Source organism: Mauremys mutica, chromosome 8 (assembly GCF_020497125.1).
Source record: "Mauremys mutica isolate MM-2020 ecotype Southern chromosome 8, ASM2049712v1, whole genome shotgun sequence".
Taxonomy (NCBI): Eukaryota; Metazoa; Chordata; order Testudines; family Geoemydidae; genus Mauremys; species Mauremys mutica.
Genome location: NC_059079.1, coordinates 467,502 through 493,259, shown reverse-complemented (window position 1 = coordinate 493,259; position 25,758 = coordinate 467,502). Strand labels below are relative to the sequence as shown.

The 25,758-nt window shown below is 48.7% G+C and overlaps 1 protein-coding gene and 1 long non-coding RNA gene across 2 annotated transcripts; one reads left to right on the top strand and one right to left on the bottom strand.

The window, feature by feature from the left end:
- Positions 1 to 7,856: 7,856 nt before the first annotated feature.
- CDC20 (cell division cycle 20) lies at positions 7,857 to 23,776 on the bottom strand. Its single transcript, XM_045026027.1, has 11 exons — positions 23,619 to 23,776; positions 22,676 to 22,917; positions 20,442 to 20,587; positions 18,273 to 18,369; positions 17,396 to 17,524; positions 15,503 to 15,699; positions 10,393 to 10,487; positions 9,594 to 9,825; positions 9,204 to 9,329; positions 8,782 to 8,899; positions 7,857 to 8,358 (listed from the first exon to the last, which is right to left on the bottom strand). Exons 2-11 carry the CDS (start codon positions 22,896 to 22,898, stop codon positions 8,186 to 8,188), a joined length of 1,536 nt encoding a protein of 511 aa, XP_044881962.1. The 5' UTR covers positions 22,899 to 22,917; positions 23,619 to 23,776; the 3' UTR covers positions 7,857 to 8,185.
- A 514-nt stretch (positions 23,777 to 24,290) lies between these two features.
- On the top strand, positions 24,291 to 25,133 carry LOC123375329. The gene is made up of 2 exons (XR_006581402.1): positions 24,291 to 24,541; positions 24,910 to 25,133. It is a non-coding gene; the product is annotated as an uncharacterized LOC123375329 (long non-coding RNA).
- The last annotated feature ends 625 nt before the right edge of the window (positions 25,134 to 25,758 follow it).

Below are 25,758 nucleotides of genomic sequence, written 5' to 3'. Positions count from 1 at the left end.
TGCTGGGGCTTGAAATGTCATTGGGTTGCTGGGCTGTGCGTACCCAATAACTTCATAGGCGCCAGGGAGTCTTCGAGACTCTGCAGCTTGGAGTCTGTTTGAAAATAATCCTGCGCCTTCGAATAGTGGGTCCTGCAGGGTTTGCTGCCGCCCCTCCTCGGGGCTACTCCTGAGGAAAGGGTGAGGGCGGCTGAGTCCAATGAAGCCTGGAGGGAGGTTTATGCCACTCCCTTCCCTTCATCAGTGATAGCTGAGAACTCGAGTCTGGTGGAATCAGCTCCTTCAACTTGTGGGCCTCTATGTTGAGGTTTAAGTTGTACCTGCTGAGGATAGCTTGCTGGTTAGCTATCCTCAGCCGCAGACCCCCAGTTGCATAGATACTGAGGGAGCATGGTTGCAGGTGAGAGAACAGGTACTCGTATCCCCTGGCGGTAGGCGGGATTGAGGCAGGGGTCTGCCATGGTCTTAATATTGCTCTGGATAGTTTTTATTAGTGGCAGAGCTACCCTGGATGGTCCCTCTGGTGTAAGGATGTCGACCATTGAGCCTTGGGATTCGACCACTTCCTCCGCCTGTAACCCCATGTTATGGGCAATCCTTGGTAGAAGATCCTAGTGGGCCCTGTGCTCAATTGAGGGAGGGCCCAAGGTTGAAGTTCCTGCCACCGCTTCATCTGGGGCCAAATATGAGGAAGCTAGAGGTGGTACGGGGTCCTCCTGACCCTCCAGCTCCCTGACCTCCTGTTCAGTGTCTGAGGCGACTGTAGCTGAGGTGACAGTAGCCTGGCCTTGCAACTGGTCATGCCTCAGAGTTGCCTCACCGGTGACCTGGGCTGTGGGGCTTGCACCAAGGTCACCTCAGCACCATGGGTCTTGGCTGTCTGGGATGGTTGGAGCTCTGAAGCCACCAAATGGGAGCCCTGGGCCTGATGGTGAGCCCAGGGGATCTAAAAAGGCCGTTGTGCTAGAGGCTGCCACGGGGGTTGCCATGCCGTTGGTTCCTCCCTCCGTCACTTGTTGGATCTGTGCCTGCTGCAACGGGAATATGAGTCACCATCCGAGTCTGAAGACACGCATCTCAATTGAGATGACCACGGTGGCACTGCATGGTATTGTGCTGGGGACCTGTGCTGAGTTGATGATGCAGAGGACCAGTGTCGAGATCCCGGGCTGGTGACCGAAACTGGGGGTCCGGTGCCAGTCCTCTCTCAGAGCTGGGGATTGCGGCTACCACGTCAGTGTCAGGGAGCGTTGTGCCCTGGTACCCAGGGAACCCTTCACGGGAGTCCAGTGCCACAGAGTGGTGCCTTGAGGATGGCGATCTGGAGTGGTGCCAGGCACGAGAGAGTGACCATTGCATCATGACCAGTTTGCCTATAGATGGTGCCAGTTGTGGCAGCGCCGGGGCTTCTCTCTGATCACGGGGGCCTGAGGAGCCATCATCACTATTAAGTCTCTGGCAGCTTCAAACCTGTCTGTGGTGGAGGGTAACTCCCTCCTCCACCTGGTACTGCCCATCCTGGGAGTCGCCCGCACTGACTCTTGTTTCCTGGACACTAAGGACTCCTTCACGGGACGCCCCCGGTACTGCACCTGCAGCTACTGCTGTTTTCTGCACTGGGGAGTACCCCGTCAGCTTTTCTGTGCTACTTGTACGGCACCGGTGATTGTGAGCGGTGCCGGCTTGTCTGTGCAGCCTCCAGTGCTGGAGAGTGCTCGTGCCAAGGGTCTCTTAGACTAGCATCCTTCCTTTGCAGCATTTCACGTACCTATCTTGGGGCACTCCATACGGATGTGCTTAGTGCAGGGTTGTCCGCAGCAGCCTGGGCACGAAGGGCGGATTCCCTGAGCAACTGCTTCAATTGGAAATCGCACTCCTTTTTAGTTCTTGGGGGAGGAAAGCCCTGCAACTCTTGCACTGTTCTGCATGGTGCACCTCCTGCAAATGCTTCAGAAACGAAGCATGGGGGGTTGCTCGTTGGCAAAGGCTTGCTGCAGGTTCTGCAGGGTTTAAAGCCTTGGGCTCGCAGCATGCCCCGGAGCCCATGGTGGTGGGAGTTGAGAGTGGGGAACCCCTGCTCCCAAATCTCACTATATGCACTTGACTAATTATAACTAAACTAGGCTAAGCTATGTGAAAAAACACAAAGCAAGTGACTGCAGTTCCAGTGCCCGTCACTGGCAGTAAGAAAGAACTGAGTAGGGGCTGGCTTGGCAGGGTCATATATTGAGTACCATGAAGGTGCCACTCTAGGGGCCTCCATAGCTGATCTGACAGGAGCTGTTAAGGGAAAACTTTCTGATGACTGTGCACATGGTGTGCACGGACGACCTGATTGGAATTCACATGAAGATGTATGTGAAGGTGGCTTCTCCCCCATTCTCATTTTTCAAAACACTTCACAGCACACGTGTTTGGGTCTGATAGCACACCAATGCAGAAACACTAACCTAGCTTAACACACTTTGTTAGGGAAGCCTCAACCCACCATTTGTATAGGGAAATCATGCCTCACTAATCTACTAGAATGATTTGAAGGTGTCAACAAGCATGTGGCCAAGGGTGATACAGTGGATACAGTGTACTTAAATTTTCAGAATGTGTTTGTTGAAGTCCCATAACATAAATGGTCATGGGCTAAGCGGGAAGGGGCAATATTTGCAGATGATACAAAAATCACTCAAGATTGCTAAGTTCAAAAGTGAGAATGAAATGTTAGAGGGCAAAGCTCACAAACGGAGTGACTGGGCAACTCAATGGCAGCTGAAATGCAACGCTGCAAAGGGCAAGTAATGTACATGTGAAATAAAATCATCCCAACTACAAGTATAGCAGGAGGTGGGGCTCAAGTAGCTGTTACCACTCAAGAGATTGTGATGTGTGTGGGGCTAGTGCTCTGACATAGATTCATAGACTCTAGGACGGGAAGGGACCTCGAGAGGTCATCGAGTCCAGTCCCCTGCCCTCATGGCAGGACCAAATACTGTCTAGACCATCCCTGATAGACATTTATCTAACCTACTCTTAAATATCTCCAGAGATGGAGATTCCACAACCTCCCTGGGCAATTTATTCCAGTGTTTAACTACCCTGACAGTTAGGAACTTTTTCCTACTGTCCAACCTAAATCTCCCTTGCTGCAGTTTAAGCCCATTGCCTCTTATTCTATCCTTAGAGGCTAAGGTGAACAAGTTTTCTCCCTCCTCCTGATGACACCCTTTTAGATACCTGAAAACTATCATGTCCCCTCTCAGTCTTTTCTTTTCCAAACTAAACAAACCCAATTCTTTCAGCCTTCCTTCATAGGTCATGTTCTCAAGACCTTTAATCATTCTTGTTGCGCTTCTCTGGACCCTCTCCAATTTCTCCACATCTTTCTTGAAATGCGGTGCCCAGAACTGGACACAATACTCCAGCTCAGGCCTAACCAGCGCAGAGTAGAGCGGAAGAATGACTTCTCGTGTCTTTCTCACAACACACCGGTTAATGCATCCCAGAATCACGTTTGCCTTTTTTTTGCAACAGCATCACACTGTTGACTCATATTTAGCTTGTGGTCCACTATAACCCCTAGATCCCTTTCTGCCGTACTCCTTCCTAGACAGTCTCTTCCCATTCTGTATGTGTGAAACTGATTGTTCCTGCCTAAGTGGACCACTTTGCATTTGTCTTTATTAAACTTCATCCTGTTTACCTCAGACCATTTCTCCAATTTGTCCAGATCATTTTGAATTATGACCCTGTCCTCCAAAGCAGTTGCAATCCCTCCCAGTTCGGTATCATCTGCAAACTTAGTAAGCATACTTTCTATGCCAACATCTAAGTCATTGATGAAGATATTGAACAGAGCCGGTCCCAAAACAGACCCCTGCAGAACCCCACTTGTTATATCTTTCCAGCAGGATTGGGAACCATTAATAACTCCTCTCTGAGTACGGTTATCCAGCCAGTTATGCACCCACCTTATAGTAGCCCCATCTAAATTGTATTTGCCTAGTTTATCGATAAGAATATGGTATCAAATGCATTACTAAAGTCTAGGTATAACACATCCACCGCTTCGCCCTTATCCACAAGACTCGTTATCCTATCAAAGAAAGCTATCAGATTGGTTTGACACGATTTGTTCTTTACAAATCCATGCTGGCTATTCCCTATCACCTTACCACCTTCCAAGTGTTTGCAGATGATTTCCTTAATTACTTGCTCCATTATCTTCCCTGGCACAGAAATTAAACTAACTGGTCTGTAGTTTCCTGGGTTGTTTTTATTTCCCTTTTTATAAACTGGCACTATATTTGCCCTTTTCCAGTCTTCTGGAATCTCTCCCGTCTCCCATGATTTTCCAAAGATAATAGCTAGAGGCTCAGATACCTCCTCTATTAGCTCCTTGAGTATTCTGGGATGCATTTCATCAGGCCCTGGTGACTTGCAGGCATCTAACTTTTCTAAGTGATTTTTAACTTGTTCTTTTTTTTTAATTGTATCTTCTAAACCTACCCCCTTCCCATAAGCATTCACTATGTTAGGCATTCCTTCAGACGTCTCAGTGAAGACCGAAACAAAGAAGTCATTAAGCAGCTCTGCCATTTCCAAGTTTCCTGTTACTGTTTCTCCCTCCTCACTGAGCAGTGGGCCTACCCTGTCCTTGGTCTTCCTCTTGCTTCTAATGTAGTGATAAAAAGTCTTCTTGTTTCCCTTTATTCCCGTAGCTAGTTTGAGCTCATTTTGTGCCTTTGCCTTTCCAACGGTCAGATGAAGGGGCAGCAGTGGTCAAAACAGCTAATACTGTTAGGAATGATTAAGCAAATGCTATAAAAATCACACAATACCCCTATCTACAGCCAGGGTGTGCCTATACCTTGAATAGTGCGGCCTGTTCGCATCACCCTGTCTCAAAAATAAGCTAGGGGACTGGAAAAGGGTCAGAACCTGCCAACAAAAATGGAGCAGCTTCCATATGAGGTGAGATTAAAAACAATTTAGGTAGGTTCAGTTTAGAAAAGACAATTAAGGGGGAAGATATGGTACAGGTCAATAAACTCATGGTGTGAAAAAAAGGTGAATAGAGACATGTTATGTATCCTTTTGCACAATACAAAAATGAGGTGGGGGGGTGGGTCAGTTGATGAAATTAACAGGCACCAGTTTTATACAAATGCGTGGAAATACTTTTTCACACAGTGCACCGTTAACCTGTGGAACCCACTGCTAGGGGATGGTGTGATGACCAAACATATAACAGTTCAAAAAGAATTACATAAAATCTTGGAGAATAGGACCATCAATGGCCATTAGCAAAGATGGTCAAGGATGTAACCCAATGCTCAGGGTTTCTTCCCTGCCCCACACCAGATGAGCAAGACAAGGGTGGCTCCCTCTCCAACAGTGTTATGGCGTAACTACTCCCCCATGAAGCTCTGGAACTGGCCTCAGTGGGAGAGAGGTTACTGGCCTAGTAGGACCCTTGGTCTGACCCAGCATGGCAGTTCTTACAGCCTTAATACAATACCGAGAGCAGATCTGTTAGAAAACCAGCCAATCTTGATTTAAAAATTTTCAGTGATGGAGACTCCACCTTGGTAAATTGTTCTAATGATTAATTACCCTCACTGTCAAAAATGTACAGCTTAGTCCTAGCTTCAACTTCCAGCCATTGGATCATGTTATACCTTTCTCTGCTAGACTGGTGAGCTCATTATTAAATATTTGTTCCCTTCATAGATAAGTGTTGATTGTAATCATGTCCCTGCACCCTCTCTTTGTTAAACTCTGGAGCATCTTGAGTCTAGCACTCTAAGGCAAGTTTTCTAATCCTTTAATCATTTTTGTGCCTCCTCTCTGACCCCACTCCCATTCGGCAATAGTCTTCTTCCATTGTGGACACGTGAACTGGACATAATATTCTAGCTGCAGTCACAGCATCACTAAATACAGAAATGAAATAACCTCTTTCCACCAACTTGTGTGTCTGCTACTTATGGATCCTTTTAGCTCTTTTGGCCACAGCCTCCCAGTAAGCACACTTGTTCAGCTGATGATACACCATGCCCCCCCCCCAATCTTTGTAAGACTCAGTATTTCCCCCCATTGGAGTCCTTGTACCACCACGTATGGCCTACATTCTTTGTGATAGATGTAGATACCTTCACATTCAATACCCGCCCCCCCTTTTTGTTTGTAATATATTTTGAAAACCTCTTACTGTCCATAACTCTGCATAGATTTCTCCTGTCCCTTTGTTTCCCTCATCAATTTTCTACTCTTGCTAACTTCTGGTTTATATCAATTACTTGTTATATATTTTATTTTTTTAAGAGCTGCTTCCACTTCCCCATCTACTCCCAGGGTGTTTTTTATTTTTATTTTTTTTTAAACCCAGAACAGCCTTCTTCATTTGTGGAATTATGACATTTTAGGCCTCAAGGTAGATGTTCTTGAACAAGTCCCAATAATCATTCACCATTGTCTGATTTCTTCATTATAGCTTTCATCCTTATGAATTGGCCCCATTAAAGTATCAGTAGATATATTACAGCTCTAGACTCATTTCTGCTTGAACATCATAAATATGCTCACGTCACATACACTGGTACCTAAGCTCCCCTTCCCTGTTAGGCTCATGTCCTCTAGCCCTTAAGGCAAAGTCTAATAAAGAATTGGCCTGTGTTGGTTGTAACATTTAGAGATTCCAAGGATGTTAAGTACTGGCCCGATCAGCTCTCCAACATGTGTCACTCACATTGAAGTCCCCTGGGAGCACGTAGCTTCCCCCTCCCATCCCCACATTATAGACAGGTGCATAAGGAGACAATTATCCTGTTCCCTCCTGTGATTGGGTGGTACACCACAGACACTAAGTAGTAGCCCCAGGTGTGGTTTATCTGTTAAGACATTGATCCACAAATGCAATCATTTTCTTCCAAGTTATCACTGACCCAAGAACAAGGTAATGGAAGTGTTGACAGTGATAATCCTGCTGTCCGCTTGTTCCTACCTAACTAGGTTATAAGCATTATTTTAACATACCAGTTATGCAATTCATCCTACCACATTGAAGTAACAGCACCTAGACTGAATTTATGCTCATCTTCGAGCAATTCCAGGGCCTTGTTTGTTGCCAAACTCCTACCCTTAGCACATAAGCAAGTCACTAATTTTAACCCTTCCTGGGCTTTGGTTCCTTAATTTTGTTCTCAACATCTCAAGGAAGACTGCACAGCACGGAGCACATATTGAGGGAGAAGTATTCCAGGGAGGAAGCACTCTAGCCACTGCCACTCTTTGTCTGTTAGCAAAACAGTCACTGGAGAGAGGCATGAGTCATGCTGCCAATTTCTGACCCAGTGCAAACAAGGATTGAAGTAGTTCAGCTGTACTTCTACAATACGCCACAGGGCCGAGTCTCTCAGCTATCACAGACGGGGAAGTTGCCTGGGGCAGAGCATTGCGTTTTGTAGTCCAGACACTAGCAATGCCCCATGCACTGCTCTTTGCTGTTAGTGCCCATCTTTCTAAGGCATCTGTGCACAGAAAGACAGGAATAGTGAGGACCAAGCACAGCTGGGGAGACTGTATACCCAAGGCACAGGCCTGGAGTCACCTTGTGAGCCCGAAGCAGATGGGCCACAAAGCACAGGGATGACTGCTTGCAGGTGTCTGCTTCAGGCCCCTTGGAGCTGGAAGAGGGAACATTGAATCTTAAAGTTCCCTTTTTGTAGCCATTCTAGGGACCAGCAGGAGACTGGAGTCTGGCCCAGGGGCAGTGCTGGCTGTTTCGAGGCACTTTAGTTTAAGAAAAAGCTTCTCAGCCTTGCCACCACCACTTACCTCTACAGGAGCTATGCCAGCTTTACAGCTCAGTGCTCACATTAACTCCACTGCAGCCCAGCTAGCACAGAAGGGATTTGTTAGGAGGGTTCTTCCCAGGCTGGAAGGGCTCCAGGTAGCCTAGCTCCTTGGCCAACCGCTTCTCCTATTCCCATGGCTGGCTGGCTCTACATCACTGGCTGTCAGGGTCCAGCAGTGGCAGGTGATTGTGTTTAGCTCCCAAGAGGTCTGATCCCGAGACAAGCCAGGGTCACTTATTCCATCAGACTCCATAAAAGCAGACTAAGGTATTTATTGACATTTAAAATACTGTACAAAGTGTAGACCTCTCTCTTGCCAGTGGCATCTCGCATGCTCACCGGATGCCCTGGTGAATGATGCTGCTCTTGGCACTGCCTGCCTTCTCCTTCTTCTTTACCGGATCCATCTCAAAGCAGCGCCAAAGCCGCAGTGTTTCATCAGCAGCTGCAGATGCCACTATTGAGCCATCTGGGCTCATGGTCAGGTTCAGGACTCTGGCTGTGTGACCTGGGGAAGGAGGAGCTGCACTATCAGGACTCTGCTCACATCCCCCACCAATACCACAGTCCTTTTCAGCCACACTTATGCTCAATCGCACTCCCAGTTCAGTCTGCTCTCCCCACATAAACAGACTCCATCCTGCCCAGCTGATGCTTAGGCTGACCTGGGCAGCTCTGCAAGGCTGAACACAGAGGAACTCAAAGGAGACCTGATCCCTCAGCCTTCCCTAGGGTGGAGTCACTCCCAGCAGGACACACCTTGCTGCCATCCCCCCATCTCACTAGCATGCTGCTGCTGCTGCTCTCACGAAGACTGGAGAGTGACTTTCCTTTCAGGATCTGTCTGGATGCAGCCAAGCCCTTTCCCACTGCCCTGAATCCCAGCCCTCTCAGTTGCTCCTGGGCTGCACAGCAAAGGATGTGGACCTACCTTTCAACTCTGTGACCTTGGCCATGGTAGGGTATTTCCACACCACCAGCTGATTATGCGCAAAGCCATGACCAGAAATGAACTCCTTGTAGTTTGTCGACCACAGGATGGAGCACACCTATAAGGAGGCAGCTTGTTACAATGCCAGGGAGCAGACCAGCAGCAAGAGGTCACTGATCAGGTGCCTCATTTGGGGACCAGCTCCTCACCTCCCAAAAGAGCCCACAAGGAAGGGGCACATACACTGCAGTAGTACACAACATCTACCCCCCATCCAGAGACAAGAAACCTTCCCCCAGTATCCCCCATGCTCTCCTGGGAAGTATCCCAGGCCCTGGCCCTCAGGTTCCATCCCTTGGCAGCACTTATGTTGCTCACTGTGCCTAAGCGCAGTCTTGGACAGAGTCAGTGCTGAAGCTTACCTGGGAGTGGGCATCTACCGCGTTGAGGCAGGTGCCTGAACACACATTCCAGATCCTGATGTGTCTGTCACTTGTCCCACCACCTGTGGCCAGGACATTTGACTGCCACGGGCACCAGGCCACAGCCTACAGGAGAGGCACCAGTCATAAGACATGCAAGAACAGCTTGGTCCCCATTGCCCTTATACATCAGGCCAAGCCACAGCAGCTCTGCCATCCATGCAGCAGCACGAGCAGCACTGGCTGGCCAAGATGCAGGCAGATTCTTCACATGTCTCAGGAGAAGTCCCTCTCCAACAGATGGAGCCTGCCAGTGCACTGACAGAGGAAAGTGGAACCCAGCAGCTGTTGCATCACTGTGCACAAGTCTCGCACAAGCCACCCACTCACCTTGACAGCACCCTGGTGTTGAGTGAAGGTCTGCACAGGAGCAAAGTCACCACTGTCCCCTTGGGCACATGGCCAGACATTCACCAGGTTGTCATTGCCTCCACTGGCCAGGTAGCGGCCATCGGGTGACCACTTGAGCCCGCACACCTCCTGTGTGTGGCCAGCAAGCGTGGCCACGTGGTGCTCAGCAACCCGGACATCATGGTGATGGATATGACCGGTCCTCGCCCCACTGCAGAGGGAAGTTTGAGTCAGGGGCCGTATTATGCTTGTGAGCTATACTCCATCTCATAACTGCTCCCAGGGGCTCCCTCTGCAGAGTTCCTGGACAGGCATTTCAGCAAAGGCAGCTATTCAGTGATGTTGTAATCTTGGTGTCACCTGCTACTGGGGACAGCGGAACACAGCAGCAGGGACTGCACTGCAGAGGACTCATACAGAGGTTATGGGGAATGGAGGACCTTCCCACTGCCCCTACATTCAGAGGCTTAAATCCAGCCCCTTCTAATCAGAGGCTAGGACATATACAGGTCCCTCCCCCAAGCAGGGCCAGACACCAGGGAGGAGTTACAGCAGCCCAGGGCAGAAACAGGCTGTTCACCAGGACCTCACTCATTTTCTACTTGCATCTGGGGAATCTGTGCCCTGGTTATGCTGAAGTGGTCCATGCAGAACTGCACTGCTGACTTTGTGAACAGATCACTGAGCACATGCAGTGTCAATGTGGTTTTTCCCCATCTGTTCATCTGGAGCAGGGGGCTCAGCAAAGTGTTTTGCCATGCCTTGGTCGTGTCCTTACCTAGAGAGAATGTAGCTGTTCCAGCTCAGTGACCCTACACGGGAAGAATGGCTGGTCATATTTCGGAGTCGTTTCTGTTGCTGTATGTCCCACAGCTGCAGAGAGACATTAAGAGCAGTCATTTCTCTAATTGTGCTAGGTGATGAGACTATAGCCCTTGTCACATTGGTGCATTCCTATGCTGTCAAATCCTGGGTCCCTTTGCATGTAGGCTATGGCATTGAAACCTCAGTGCACTAGGCTATGTGGGAGCCATCCAAAGAATTTTATACCTGTTGCCCATAAGACATTTGGAAACTTTAGATGTATATTGGGGCCTTCCCAATTAGTTACCAAGTGCTAACAACTCAGGGCCATCTCCACAGAACCCACTAGAAGGCACTGCCCAGGGAGTTTGAACTTTGGACAATGGGCACATGAAGTAGGGCATACCCCTGCTGCCCTCCGTGCATGGGCAGTACACTCTGCACAGGAATTAGCTTCATTCCACTAGCCCAGGAGAGGGAGTTTGCTGCCTTTAGAAGGATCTATAAGTAGTGTAGGAGATGCCTATGTTTAGAGTGAAGGTTGCAAACTGCCTGCAATGCAGATACATTTCTCCCCCCTTCCCCCCCAGCTCTGGCAGGCAGCAGCTCTGATGCATTAGCCTCCCCCTGGCATTCAGGAGTTTGAGGTAGTCACTTGGCATCTGTGCTAAGCCACACTCACTCCAAAAGCCAGGAGAGTTCTTCTGACCTAATAGTACAATTTCCTTTGCTGCCCAGAGTGACTGAAGCACACTGCTCTCCGGAAGCAGGAAGTCATGCTCAGAGCCATACAGATCGCATGCAAGCCTAGTGTTCAGGGACCCAGCAGCACTCAGGATTTACAGACAGTGAAGCCATGAGAGACCGTCCACACAGCAGTTCCTTCATCAAGCCCATTAGTTTGTTACTGAACTACCATATCTTAGAAGAAAGACCCACTCTTGATTTAAAGATCCCAAGCTCCATCACAGGCCCTCTTGGCCAGTACAGCGGGGATTGAACCAGGGAGCTCAAGTGCTACAAGAGTAAGCTGCTACAACTTGAGCTGAAGAGAGTCAAGGCTTGTGGAGCCCCTAGGCATAGTTGCTGCCCTGAGAAGCTCCCTCAGGCTGCTTAGCTGTGCTGCATTGACACCTGTACAACTGAGTACTTGTGCAGCCACAGCACTACTGATGGTCATAAACAGCCACACCAGGTCAGACCAGTGCTCCACCTAGCCCAGTATCCTGTCTTCTAACAGTGGACAGTGCCAGGTGCTTCAGTGGGAGTGAAAGGAACAGGGCAATTTGTTACGTGATCCATATCATCCAGTCCCAGCTTCTGGCAGTCAAGAGTTTTTGGGACACCCGGAGCAGGGGGTTGCATCCCTGACCATCTTGGCTAATTGCCATTGATGGATCTATCATCCATGAACTTCTCATTCTTTTTTGAACCAAGTTATTTTTGGTCTCCACAACACTGCCTGACAACAAGTTCCACAGGTTGACTGCATTTTGTGAAGTAGTATTCCCGTATGTTTTAAGCCTGCTATCTATTAATTTCATTGGATTACCCCAATTTGTGTATGTGAAGGGGGTAAATAACACTTCCTTATTCTATTTCTCCATACCACTCATGATTTTATAGACTTCTCTCTAGGGCTCTCAAGCGATTAAAAAAAATCAATTGTGCTATTAAACAATATAATTTATTTTAATATTTTTGGATTGTTTTCTACATTTTCAACTATATTGATTTCTATTACAACAGAATACAAAGTGTACAGTGCTCACTTTGTAATCAAAAATCTAAATATTTGCACTGTAAAAAATAGTATTTTTCAGTTCACCTAATACAAGAACTGTAGTGCAATCTCTATCGTGAAAGTTGAACTTACAAATGTAGAATATTGTACAAAAAAATAACTGCACTCAAAAACGAAACAATGTAAAACTTTAAAGCCTACAAGTCCTCTCAGTCCTACTTCTTGTATGTCCCTTCATGGTCCAACCACCATTCCAGAGGACGTGTCCATGATGACAGGTTCTGCTCGATAACGATCCAAAGCAGAGCAGACTGACGTATGTTCATTTTCATCATCTGAGTCAGATGCCACTAACAGAAGGTTGATTTTATTTTTGGGGGGTTTAGGTTCTGTAGATTCTGCATCTGAACGTTGCTCTGAAAGCATGCGCCACACCTTATCCCTCTCAGATTTTGGAAGGCACTTGAGATTCTTAAACCTTTAGTCAAGTGCTGTAGCTATTTTTAGAAATCTCACACTGGTGGTACCTTCTTTTTATTTTGTCAAATCTGTTGTGAAAGTTTTCTTTAAACGAACATGTGCTGGGTCATCTGAGACTGCGATAACATGAAATATATGGCAGAATGTGGGTAAAACAGAGCAGGAAACATACAACTCTCCCTTAAAACATTCAGTCAAATTTAATTAAAGCTTTTTTTTTTTTTAAATGAGCATCAGCATGGAAGCATGTCCTCTGGAACGGTGGCCGAAGCATGAAGGGGCATATGAATGTTTAGCATATCTGGAACGTAGATACCTTGCAATGCCAGCTACAACAGTGCCATGTGAATGTCTGTTCTCACTTTCAGGTGAGATCATAAATAAGAAGCAGGCAGCATTGTCTCCCGTATATGTAAACAAACGTGTTTGTCTTAGTGATTGGCTGAACAAGAAGTAGGACAGAGTGGACTCGTAGGCTCTAAAGTTTTATATTTTGTTTTTGAGTGCAATTATGTAACAGAAAAATATACAATTGTAAGTTACGCTTTCACGATAAAGAGATTGCATTATAGTACTTGTATGACGTGAACTGAAAAATACTATTTCTTTTGTTTATCATTTTTACAGTACAAATATTTGTAATATAAAGTGAGCACTGTACACTTTGTATTCTATGTTGTAATAGAAATCAATATATTTGAAAACGTAGAAAAACCATCCGAAATATTTAATAAATTTCAATTGGTAGTTTATTGTTTAACAGTGCGATTAATTGCACGAGTTAACTGCAATTAACTGACAGCCCTACTTCTATCATATCCCCCCCCCCCCATAGTCATCTCTTTTCCAAGCTGAACAGTCCCAGTCTTTTTAATCTCTCCTCATATGGAAGCTGTTCCATACCCTTAATCATTTTTGTTGCCCTTCTCTCTAGTTCTTCAAATTCTGATACATCTTTAAGATAGAGATACCTACTGTTTGCAATATTCAAGGTGTAAGCATACCATGGATTTATGTAGTGGCATATTTTCTGTCTTATTTATCTATCCTTTTTCCTAATGATTCTTAACACAGCTTTTTTGACTGCTGCTGTACATTGAGCAGATGTTTTCAGAGAACTATCCATGATGATGCCAAGATTTTTCATGAGTGGTAATAGCTAATTTAGATCCCATCATTTTGTATGCATAGTTGGGATTCTGTGTTCCAATGGGAATTACTTGAAATTCAATGTTGATAAATGCAATCTGCCATTTTCTTGTCCAGTCACCCAGTTTTGTGAGATCTTTTGTAACTCTTCGCTGTCTGCTTTGGACTTAACTATCCTGAGTAATTTAGAATCATCTGCAAGCTTTGCCACCTCACTGTTTCTCTCTGTTTCCAGATCATTTATGAATATGTTGAACAGCACAGGTCCCAATATAGATCTTTGGGGGACTCTGCTATGTACCTCTCAACTGAGAGAACTGACCATTTATCTCTACCCTTTGTTTCCTATCTTTTAAGCAGTTACGATCCAAGAGAGGATCTTCCCTCTTATCTCATGACTCCTTACTTTGCTTAAGACCCCTTGGAGAGTGACTTGTCAAAGGTTTCTGAAAGTCCAAGTACACTATTTCCACTGGACCACACTGGTCCACATGTTTGACCCCACTCAAACAATTATTGGATTGGTGAGGCATGATTTCCCTTTGCAAAAGTCACATTGACTCTTCCCCAGCATATCATTTTCATCTATGTGCTGGACAATTCTGTTTTAGTTTTAACCAGTTTGCCTAGTACTGAAGTTAGGCCTACTGGCCTGTAATTGCCAAGCTCACCTCTTGAGACCTTAAAAAAAAACCAGCATTACATTAGCTACCCTCCAGTCATCTATTACAGAAACTGATTTAAGCGATGGTTATGTATCAGTTAGTAGTTTTGCAATTTTGTATTTGAGTTCCTTCAGAATTCTTGGGTGAATAGCATCTGGTCCTGGTGACTTATTACTGTTTAATTTATCAGTTTGTTCCAAAACTTCTATTGAACCTACAATCTGGAACGGTTCCTCAGATTTGTCACCTAAAAAGAATGGCTCAGGTGTGAGACTCTCCCTCTCATCCTCTGCAGCAAAGACTGATGCAAAGAATTCATTTAGCTTCTCTGTAATGGCCTCATCTTCCTTGAATGCTTTTAGCATCTCAATCATCCAGTGGCCCCACTGATTGTTTCTGCTTCTGAAGCACTCAATTTTTGTTGTTAGTTTGTCTTTTGCTAGTTGCTCTTCAAATTCTTTTGTGGCCAGCCTAACTGGTACTTTTACACATGACTTGCCAGAGTTTGTTCCTTTCTGTTTTCCTCAGTAGGATTCGACTTCCAAATTTTAAAGGAAGTCTTTTGATCTCTGAACGCCTTTTACACTCTGTTTAGCCATGGTGGTGTTTTTTGGTCCTTTTTTTTAAATTTGGGGTATACATGTAGTGAGCCTCTATTAGGGCGTTTTTAAAGTTTCCATGCAGCTTGCAGGCATTTTGCTCTCGTCACTGTTCCTTTTAATTTCTGTTTAAGGAGCTTCCTCATTTTTGTGCAGTTTTTTGAATTTTTAAATTCTGTTGTTGGGGAAGGGAGGCTAGTATTTTGCCCTCTACAAGGATGTTAAGTTTATTACATTACAGTTGCTATTACCAAGTGGTTCAGCTATATTCACCTTTTGGACCAGATCCTGTGTGTACTACTTAGAACTAAATAAAGAATTGCCTCTCACCTTGTGGGTTCCAGGACTAGCTGTTCCAAGAAGCAGTCATTAAAGGTATCAACAATGGTCCCTGGGCAGGAGCCTCTATTTAAAAGACTCTTCCCTGTACTGTGCAATTCCTCTCACCTGGACCTCAGCATTGCTGGTGCCAACAGCAAGGTAGTTTCCTTCTTTGATCCAGGACACTGATGAGATGTAGTCATCTGGCTGCTCCATCTGCAGCAGCTGGATGATCTCACCAGAGGAGTAATTCCACAGATACACAGAGTTATCCAGAGCCACAGCCAGGAAGTTCTGGGAACTCCAGTCAATGAGGTTCAGATCTATGATCAGAAGACATTGCACAGGTCACCCACTATGCCCACTGCTCATTACAATACCCCAGGGAAGTCTTGCCTGCAGCCTGGCTCAGCACCATGGCAAGACAACCCCCCTCTTCCCCCACCCACTTCTTCACCCCCAATGCTGATGGACCAGGAACTCCCACCGGCACCACTGATTTATTTCTATAGTGCCACAGGTGTATGGCACTCTACAGGTAAGAGGATTGGCCTTGTGGCACATTGGAGTCCTAGCTAACAGGATCAGCACACTGAAGCTTTTCGTTCCAGTGCAGTTGCATGAAGCTCTGAACTCCCTTTTCTATAAGGTTAGATACAGACATTATTCAGCAAGCCACCCAGAGTCAGCGTGCCCTAAGAGTGCCATTGACACAGCAGTGACCAAGCTTAGAGAAGGCTCCATTGTTCCTCCAGGACCAAACTGCTGAGCCAAGAGCAGGCACTTTCTGCTATTTTTATCCCACCCACCTTACTCCTAGGTGGAACTACCTTCTCACTAAAGCAGCTGATTTGGGGGTAGGGGGGTTGATGACTGAAGCCAAGCCTCCTCATTCCTATAGGGAATTTTTGGCATCCTCTGTGAGAGGAACCCAGTCTCCACAGCACAACGAAGGAAACGGCAGCCATAAGAGCACACCTTTCCCCACCTATCTTTGGCCTTTTGAATGAGGTGCAACAGAAAGTGGCAAAAACCACCACAATCCCAACAGGCTATGAGGCACAAAACAAGCTGCCAGTGTGACTGCCCAATGGGATAATCAGAGGCCTCAGAGTAGAGACAACTTGTCCTGAAGTGGAAGTGCGGCCAGACAGGAGCATTCAGAGTCAGGGTCTTAAGGAGAACACAGAGTTAGTGCCAGCGAGAGGAGTATTGAGGAAAGAGAGAGACTTTCAGATATCAGGAGATGGGGACCAGAGCCACCCACTCACAAAGGAAGGGCAGAAGTTAATTACAACTGAAAATGGCCAGTACTGAACCCTTTAAGCCTGACTTTTGAGTTCCTCTTCAAGAAGAGCAAAGGACTGGCCTTCTGCTCAACAGCATCCAAGTTTAAACATACAAGCCAGCAGGTCTAGATGAGAGAGAGCCTGTGACACTAATGGATTTGCTGAACTCCTTTGGGAGTACACAAGGTTCTGCAGTCACAGAACCAAGGGAGAAGCACCATCCAAACAAGCAATCCCAGCAGTAAGTGCCTGGTCAGGCTCATTTCAGTCCCTATCAGAACAAGTCTTAGGACAGACTTCTAGAGGGGGATGGCCCTGCAAGTCATGAGAAGTCTGAGGTCAGAGAAAAAGAGAACCTGCTAGACAAAGTGAAGAACAGAGTGGGTGAAGGGAACAAGGGGTGAACAAGACCAGGATGCTATGGAGAGAGACTTTCAAAATCTTACTTAGAATTAGCTACAATGGGACACTCATATGGACTGACAAATGGGCTGGAGGATAGCCAACCAGTGGCACCAAGTGACAGCTTTGAGTTGGAGATGGTATCAAAGATACTGCAAGAACTCTTAAGTCTGATCTTGTTTAACCTCTTCATGCAGGGTGAAGAGGAAGCAAGTAGCACCCTTGTGACATTTAAAGGGCATGGCACGGGGAGGGTAGCAAATTCTAGTATGGACAGGAATACAGAGGGCCACCAAGGGCCCTGCACATAGCAGCAGAACCTGCTTACAGTAGTCGTTACGGATCTCTGGCGCATCCAGGATCCGGTCTGGCATGGAGGGAATGTATCTGCCATTCTTCCTGCTGGACCCAGGTGTTGTTTTCTGGCTGTAGAGCACTTTCAGGTTATTCTGGTAACCTGAAAACCAGAGAGACAGCAGTGGTTATTCACTAGATAGATTCTACCACCTCATCTTCACAGACTTGTGGCTCACCTAGGCACAGGGAGTCTTCCACTGAAGGCAAAGCCAAGACTTAAAAGGGAGATGCACTTGCTTCAGGCCAGTGGAGCAAGCTGTGGTGCTAGTTATGACACCTGCCCACTAGGAGACTGAGCTGATGAGTCTCACTCCTTTTATGCAACCCGTTGAGCTGCCTTCAGATGGCAGCTAGTTTACCTGCTGAAACCAGATTCAAATTGGTAGGTTGAGAAGTTTCACTTTTCCCCAATCCTCTGTTAAGTAACAGTTTAGTTGAAGCATGACTTAAATCAAGGATAGTATGGGGTGGCTGGGGGCTACCGAATATTCTACTGCAGCCTTTCCTTGAAGGAGCTTAGGGCCAAAAGCAATTTTTTAGGGAAGATTTGCTCTTTGCAGTGCCAATCACTGACCTGTGCCGCTACTTCTCAGCTTAGACTCGAGGGGTGTGCAGTGGCTGGGATGCCAGTAAGCCACTGACCACAAAGGAAAGCTATTAAGGAACTCATGGTGTTCCAGAGCTCAGTCTGGTACACAGCTATTTTCACACATTCCATTACTTGGAGTGGGAGAGTACACAGGACACCAGTCAGGGTTCTGTTATGGATCCCTCCTTTGAGAGAAAAGGAGCCCTTCTTCCCTTCCAGCACAGAAAGGGCATTCAGATCACCCCCAAACCCTGCATACCTTCTGGGGCATTTTGAGGCTTTCCACTAAGCCGGAGGATCTTTGCTTCTTCCACATCAAACCCATTCAGATTCAGTGCCCAAGCCTTCTGTTGCTCCTGTAGATAAGATATACAGATCCTCTCAGGCAAACACGAGTCTTCCTACCACATTCAGAGGGAATGTAGCTCAACAGCTCTGTGGCCCCCATGGCCCCAGCAGTGCCATCAGCTTAAGGTAGTTCCCTCTGCTCCAGATGGTATGCTGCTTTGCTTGGAGAACCAGCTGCATGCAAGCCAGTTCTCCAGGCTGCCCCTAGTTCACTTGAACAGCTGTGTCCTGTTTGGCCAGTTTTGGAGTGTACCAACTGCCTCCAGATTGGCCCTCTTTTGCATCCCATTCCCAGTGTGGAAATATGGCCACAAGGGACTGGCTTTGTATAGCTGCTTCATGATTTGTCTATATGGAGAAGTCATTCCAGAATAATATAGGCTGTGAATTTAAAGTGCCATAGCTATTGCTAAATAGCTTATTCCACAACAAGTTCTGTGGAATTTCCTTATGCAGCCAAGTCCTTGAGCTTTGAGCCTGGAATAGCCAGCTCTGTGTGTGCAAGTCTCATTAATTCTGAAGCACTTAGAGGAGAGGAAAGTGTTCAGGAACAGTCAGCATGGATTCACCAAGGGCAAGTCATGCCTGACTAACCTAATTGCCTTCTATGAGGAGAAAACTGGCTCTGTGGATGGGAGGAAAGCAGTGGATGTGTTATTCCTTGACTTTAGCAAAGCTTTTGATACGGTCTCCCACAGTATTCCTGCCAGCAAGTTAAAGTACTATGGGCTGGATGAATGGACTATAAGGTGGATAGAAAGCTGGCTAGATCATCGGGCTCAACGGGTAGTGATCAATGGCTCCATGTCTAGTTGGCAGTTGGTATTAAGCAGCATGCCCCAAGGGTCGGTTTTGTTCAATATCTTCATTAATGATCTGGAGGATGGCATAGATTGCACCCTCAGCAAGTTTGCAGAGGACACTAAACTGGGAGGAGTGGTAGATACACTGGAAGGTAGGGATAGGATACAGAGGGACCTAGACAAATTAGAGGATTGGCCAAAAGAAATCTGATGAGGTTCAACAAGGACAAGTGCAGAGTCCTGCACTTAGGACAGAAGTGGACTAGAGACTGAGTGGCTAGGCAGCAGTTCTGCAGAAAAGGACCTAGGGGTTACAGTGGACAAGAAGCTGGATATGAGTCAACAGTGTGCCCTTGTTGCCAAGAAGGCTAACGGTATTTTGGGCTGTATAAATAGGAGCATTGCTAGCAAATCGAGGGATGTGATCATTCCTCTCTGGTGAGGCCTCATCTGGAATAATGTGTCCATTTGGGCCCCACACTACAAGAAGGATGTGGATAAATTGGAAAGAGTCCAGCGGAGGGCAACAAAAATGATTAGGGGGCTGGAGCACATGAATTATGAGGAGAGGCTGAGGGAACTGGGATTGTTTAGTTTGCAGAAGAGAAGAATGAGGGGGGATTTGATAGCTGCTTTCAACTACCTGAAAGGGGGTTCCAAAGAGGATGGATCTAGACTGTTCTCAGTGGTACCAGATAACAGAACAAGGAGTAACGGTCTCAAGTTGCAGTGGGGGAGGTTTAGGTTGGATATTAGGAAAACCTTTTTCATTAGATGGGTGGTGAAGCACTGGAATGGGTTACCTAGGGAGGTGGTGGAATCCCCTTCCTTAGAGGTTTTTAAGGTCCAGCTTGACAAAGCCCTGGCTGGGATGATTTAGTTGGGGATTGGTCCTTCTTTGAGCAGGGGGTTGGAGACTAGATGACTTTCTGAGGTCCCTTCCAACCCTGATACTCTGTGATTGGCCTTCCACAAGTTTGCATTCAGACCTGCCAGATGCAGTGCAGGCCAGCCGAGGGTCCCAAGGCATTATATGACAAGACAAAAATCACACTCTGCCTTCAGCCTTTGTATCTAGGGGCCACAACCCAAGTCTCCTGCAATAACTGTGTACAGCTCTACCCATTCCAGCCACCACTTTTCATGCCTCACTCCATAAAGATGAGTGCTGCAGATGTGAGCATCACACCAATTGCACATGAAGCAGTGTGAATACTCTGAAGTTTGCTTCTCAGAAGATTAAGAGGGACTGGCTGTTAGGAGAACGCGTTGCTCACCTTCTTGGTAGGTGTATCCTCAGAAGAATCATTCTCTTTGGTCAAGAGGAAGCTAGCGACCTCCATCTGCATGGCACTGCGGTTGGGAATATAGCGATCCCCGCCTGCTTTAGTTGGTGTGCTCTGGATTTTGGATCCTGATTTACCTGTGTTGTATACAGAAGAGAGCCATCCCATCTGCATTTAGTTGAAGCAAACTGCCCAGCAAGGCCCCAGATAGACAGTGTTTGCTTCAAAGCCCTCAGGCACTGCTGGCTACACACCTTGTTTTCCAGGCATTGGTGTTTTGCCAGTCTGGAGCCTCTAATGCAGCCACACTCGATTGGATGGGAGGAGACTGATGCAGTAGATAACCAGCTGCCTCCAATCCAATGATCATGTGCTGCTGGTCTTCTCTGAACCTCAGCACATCTTAGAAGGGCCTGGGTCCCAGCTTAATTTCATTAAGAGACACTCTGAACTCCAAAGCAATGGCTTCAGCAGCAGGCAGCATTGCTCATAGCTCCAGGAAGAACCTCAACTTGTTTCAAAGGCTCGTCATTCAACCTATGCATACCTCAGTCCTCTCCAGGTGCAGCCAAACAGAGATTCCTCTAGAGGGACTGAGGATAGACTGGTGGCATTGCCATGTAGAAGGTCACCAGTATCCACTGTGCAGAGCTCAGCAACACCAGATCCCAGTCACTGTGACAGTAGCCACTTACAGACCCCAGAGTCAGGAATCCTTACATGGGAATTCAAAATGTTGGATCAGACAACAAGATCCATCTACTTCAGTATCCTCTCGAACAGGGCCAGTACCAGATGCAGCAGAGAAAGGTGTAACAACCCCCAAGTAGCAGATGTGCCCCATATAGGTCTCCTGCTGATCTCTAATAGAGATTAGCTTAACCTGCGACATGCAAAGTTTAAAATACCCTTTCTAGAATTTGTCAATTATGTTAACTCTGAATATTCTTGATATCCATATAAATGTCCATTCCCTTTCTGAATTGTGTCAAGTCCTTAGCCTCTATGATTTGCTGTGGCAGTGGGTTCCACAGTCTAATGTTCTATGAAAAAAATTAATTGTACTGGTTGTGAGTCTCCCCATCTTTCAATATAATTAAACATCCCCCCTGTTCTGTGTTATGAGACAGGGAGAACTAGAGTTCTTGATCTTCCCTTTCCAGGAAGAGGTTTTTTTATCCCTCCTGCATGCGTGCATACTGATTATATTCTCCATCCCATTTATACTCTTAAGGTAACAAACCCAGTCTTCCCAAACTGTCTTCACAGAAGAGCTTTCATAGACCACTGACCATTCTCATTGGTTTTCTGAGCCCTCTCTAGTCCTGCACTACTGAAGAGACAAGGTGCCCAGTGCAGTACACAGTATTCAGATGAGGCTAAACCAATGATTTAGGTAAAGGCATTAGAAGTGAGGTCCACAAACTGTGGGGCACACCCCCGGGGGCACAGAGGAACATTCTCTGCTCCTGGCCCCCTTACCCTTGTATACCCCCTCCTCCACTGGAGCTGCAGCCCCACTCCCATGCCCCTCCACATCCGGAGCTGGGCTGCAGCTCCAGTGGATTGGTGGGAGGGGGCGCACATGTGAGGTAAACAGTTTGGGGACCACTGCATTAGAATATTCCTCTATTATTCACCATACCATTCCTAATGCAACCAAGCAAATTTTTTTTAAACCACAGCTGCATACTTAGAGGTCTCCTCTGAGCTGCCTTGGTGTTGCCAAGCTCCTTTTCATGGGTTGACAATTAATTTAGAGCCCATAAGGTATATGAGGAGTTTAAGTTTCTCCCTTCAATGTGCAACATAGGATTCCATTTGCTATCATGCTGCCCATTCACCCAACATCTTCAGGTCTCGCTGAAGTTTTTCACAGTTCTCTCCAGTCCAGTCTATCCTCAGTAGCTGTGTCATCTGCACATTGTCCTACCCTCACTGCTCATTCCACTTTCCAGATCAGCAGTAAACAGGTCAAACCACACAGAACCTAGTTCTGCTAGCCTTCTGCCATAAGGAGAACTGACTAACCCTATTCTGTTTCCTCTTTGCCAGTTTTCGATCCCTGACAGTACTCGGTCAGCCTTCTGTGCCCTGGCAAAGGAGTCACACCAGCTAGGTTGCTGGTGCACTGCTTCCCACACAACCAGCTGGCTAATTCAGGGCCCCAAGTCTGTTCACCCACCTCCACAGACCCAGGGGTACCAGCCCCAGCTCTGACTCACCAGGGGTCTTGGAGGGGGTTTTGCTGGTGCTGTGGGGCCGGTTGGCTGGTTTCATGGGGGAGAGGCCAGTGCTGCTGGTGTTGGCAGGGCTGGGCCCGGGGCCAGCAACAGAGGCACTGCTCTCCTTGGCCTTGCGTTGCCATCGCGCCAGGGGGGCATTGGGGATCGGGGTGTCCAGCTTCAGCAGACCGTGCAAGTCGCTCTCAAATACAAACTGCGCCATGGCAGGGGGAGAGAGGTGTCTGGGGGACAGAGACCGACAGTGAGTCAGAGACCAGCCCCCACCTTCCTGCCAGACACCCCCACCACACCCACCCCCCCGGGACCTCCCCCCCAGCCCACACCACCACACACACCGCAGGCTCCCCCGCAGCCCAAGGCCGCCCAGAGGATTCAGGGGGCCTGGGGCAAAGCGGGGGAGCTGCGGTGCTTGTACTCACCCGGCGGCCGTCCGGGTCTTCGGCGACAGGGGGCCCTTCAGCGGCTCCGCGTCTTCGGCAGCACTGAAGGGCCCCCCGCCACCGAAACGCCGCCGAAGACCCGGACCGCCGCCGGGCCAGGGGCAAATTGCCCCACTTGCCCCCCACCCCCAGGGCAGCCCAGCCCCAGCCCCCATCCACACCCCCCCCAGGCTGCCCCGCGAGCTCCCCCCCAGCCCCCCACCCCGGCTCCCCCCCAGCCCCCGCCGCTACCCAGTGCCCCTCCTGCCAGTCACCGCCCGCCCCACACCCCGGCTCCCACCCCCACCAGGCCCCCCCCGCCGCTACCCAGTGGCCCTACTGCCAGACACCGCCCGCCCCGGGCTCCCCCTCCTGCCAGTCACCGCCCGGCTCCCACCCCCACCAGGCTCCCCGCGCCGCTACCCAGTGCCCCTCCTGCTAGTCGCCCCCCGCCCCGGGCTCCCCCTCCTGCCAGTCACCGCCCGGCGGGGAGGGGAACTAACCGCGGAGACCGGGCGCGGGGCGGGGCAGGTCACTGCCGGGAGGACCGGGACACCTCACTCTCGTTCCCTCCGTCAGCCTCCGCGCTCCAAGCTCCGCCCCCTCGCGGCGCTTAAACCTGGCGCCCCAAGCCCCCATTGGCCACTTCAAACCCAACGGCCGCCGGCACCATGGCGACCGGACCCTCTGTCCCTATTGGCCCGCACGGACTCGGGGGCGGGGCTTAGCCCTGCGCCGGTAGCGTCCGTCTCGTGAGACTAGGGGCTTTGACCCTTGACCCGAGCCGCGATCAGGTGACCGCCGACCTGGTCTGCTGATTGGCCGGAAGCGCCTGCCTGGGGGTGGGTGTTGGCCGGCCTGGCCCCAGGAGCCGGGGGGGCTGAAGCCCGGCCCCAACCGGAGATACTAACCCCCCTCCCTGGTCCCAGCCCCAGCCCGCCCGCGGGCCTCCCGCTGTGCCTGGCGCGCGGGGCGGGTCACGGGTCAGCTGCTGAGTTGGGGTAGGAAGGGGGGGGGAGTGATACTTTCCCGGCCCCTAAACCCCGAGCCGCCCGCGTGGGGCCGCTGACGGGAGGTGGCGCGTTGTCCGCAGTGTGGCGCCACGTCTGCGCGCCTCAGCTTTCGGCGGGCTCGGCCGCCCCTTGGACTCACTGGCTCTGGCCGGCCCGCCCCGGTGCAGCTCAGATTCCCCGCCGCAGCCCGAGCTGCTCTGTGACGGGAAAGAGAAATGGCGGGATCTTCCCGCGGACCGCTCAGTCTTGGCCCCAGAGCGATCCGCAGCCTGGAGAGCTGCACAACAGGCTCATCCCTCTTCTAACGTGCTGTGGTCAGCAGTGAGACAGCGAACCGTGCTGCCACTTATCGCTGGTCTCTGCGTAGAGAAATGCCCTTCAGAACTGTTGTTGCAGGTTCGCAGTAAACGCAGGTAGATATTGCTGCATAGGTTACACCAGGGGCCAGATTTTAAACCGTATTTAGCTGCCTAAAGATGCAGATAGGTGCCTAGGGAATTTTCAGATGCTTAGGTGCCTAACTCTTATGGGGAGCTTAGAGAACTAACAGCACCAGAGAGGGAAGTTAGGTGCCCATGGGAATTAGGTGCCTAAGCACTTTTGAAAATCCTACCATCTGCCTGTCAGCAGATTTAGGTGCCCAGATAACTGAAAATCTGACTGGGAGGCCTTATGGATATTACAAAAGTATAAATTAATTTCAAAACTGATTTAGTGAAACAGGCACAATCCACTAATATAAACACATTTAAACTGGTTTAATTGTGGCTTTTACGCTTAGGAGAGGTTTCTGGCCCCATGGATAGTGGCATACAAGCTCAAGTGAGACTCCAAAGTACATAAATGAGAAATCCTGGCACAATGGTCTCAGACAGCCCCAGGCAAGGTCAGAGAAAGGACTTTCAACAGCAACAGCAGCAATTCACTTCAGTTTGCCTGAGAGAATGAGACCACAGCACTCATGCACTAGCTTAGTACAAGTAATGCATGGTAATAAAGGACAGACAGGCTCATTTTCTTGTCCCCAAATGATTTCTGAATGCTTTGTTTCCTCACTTTGTATGGGACACATGCAGAAGCAGTTAGGTAGCTGTGTTGGGAACTGTGGTGTGTCTGGCCAGAGAGAGCAGAGTGTGCATGCACAGTGCTCTCCACAGTGTAGCTGTGTGATGGGAGGTTGCAGCCTCCCCCTGCTAGCTATACCTTTGGACACACCGTTCACCTCTCCCATCCATGAGGCTTGGTGACTGGCATGCCCTCAGAGCAAGGCTCCCCTGCCACTAGCGGCTGGTGCTGAAAACAGCAATCAGGACTGTGTTCTGCCTGCTCTGCTATTCATAAAGGTGCTACATAGGGTGACCGCAAGTGTGAAAAATCAGGACGGGGTGGGGGGTACGAGGAGCCTATATGCAGGGCCGGCTCCAGGCACCAGCCAAGCAAACTCATGCTTGGGGCAGCAGATTCTAAGGGGCGGCTTCCGCCCAATCCTAGGGCAGCACAGCCACCCTTTTCTTTTCTTTTGTTCACTGCTCTGGCCACCCTGTAGGGAGCGGCGGTGCGGAGGAGGGGAGCGCTCTGCTGGAAGCCAGCTGCACGCTCCGTCTGCCCCAGCCGGTGCCAGGACTGCAGC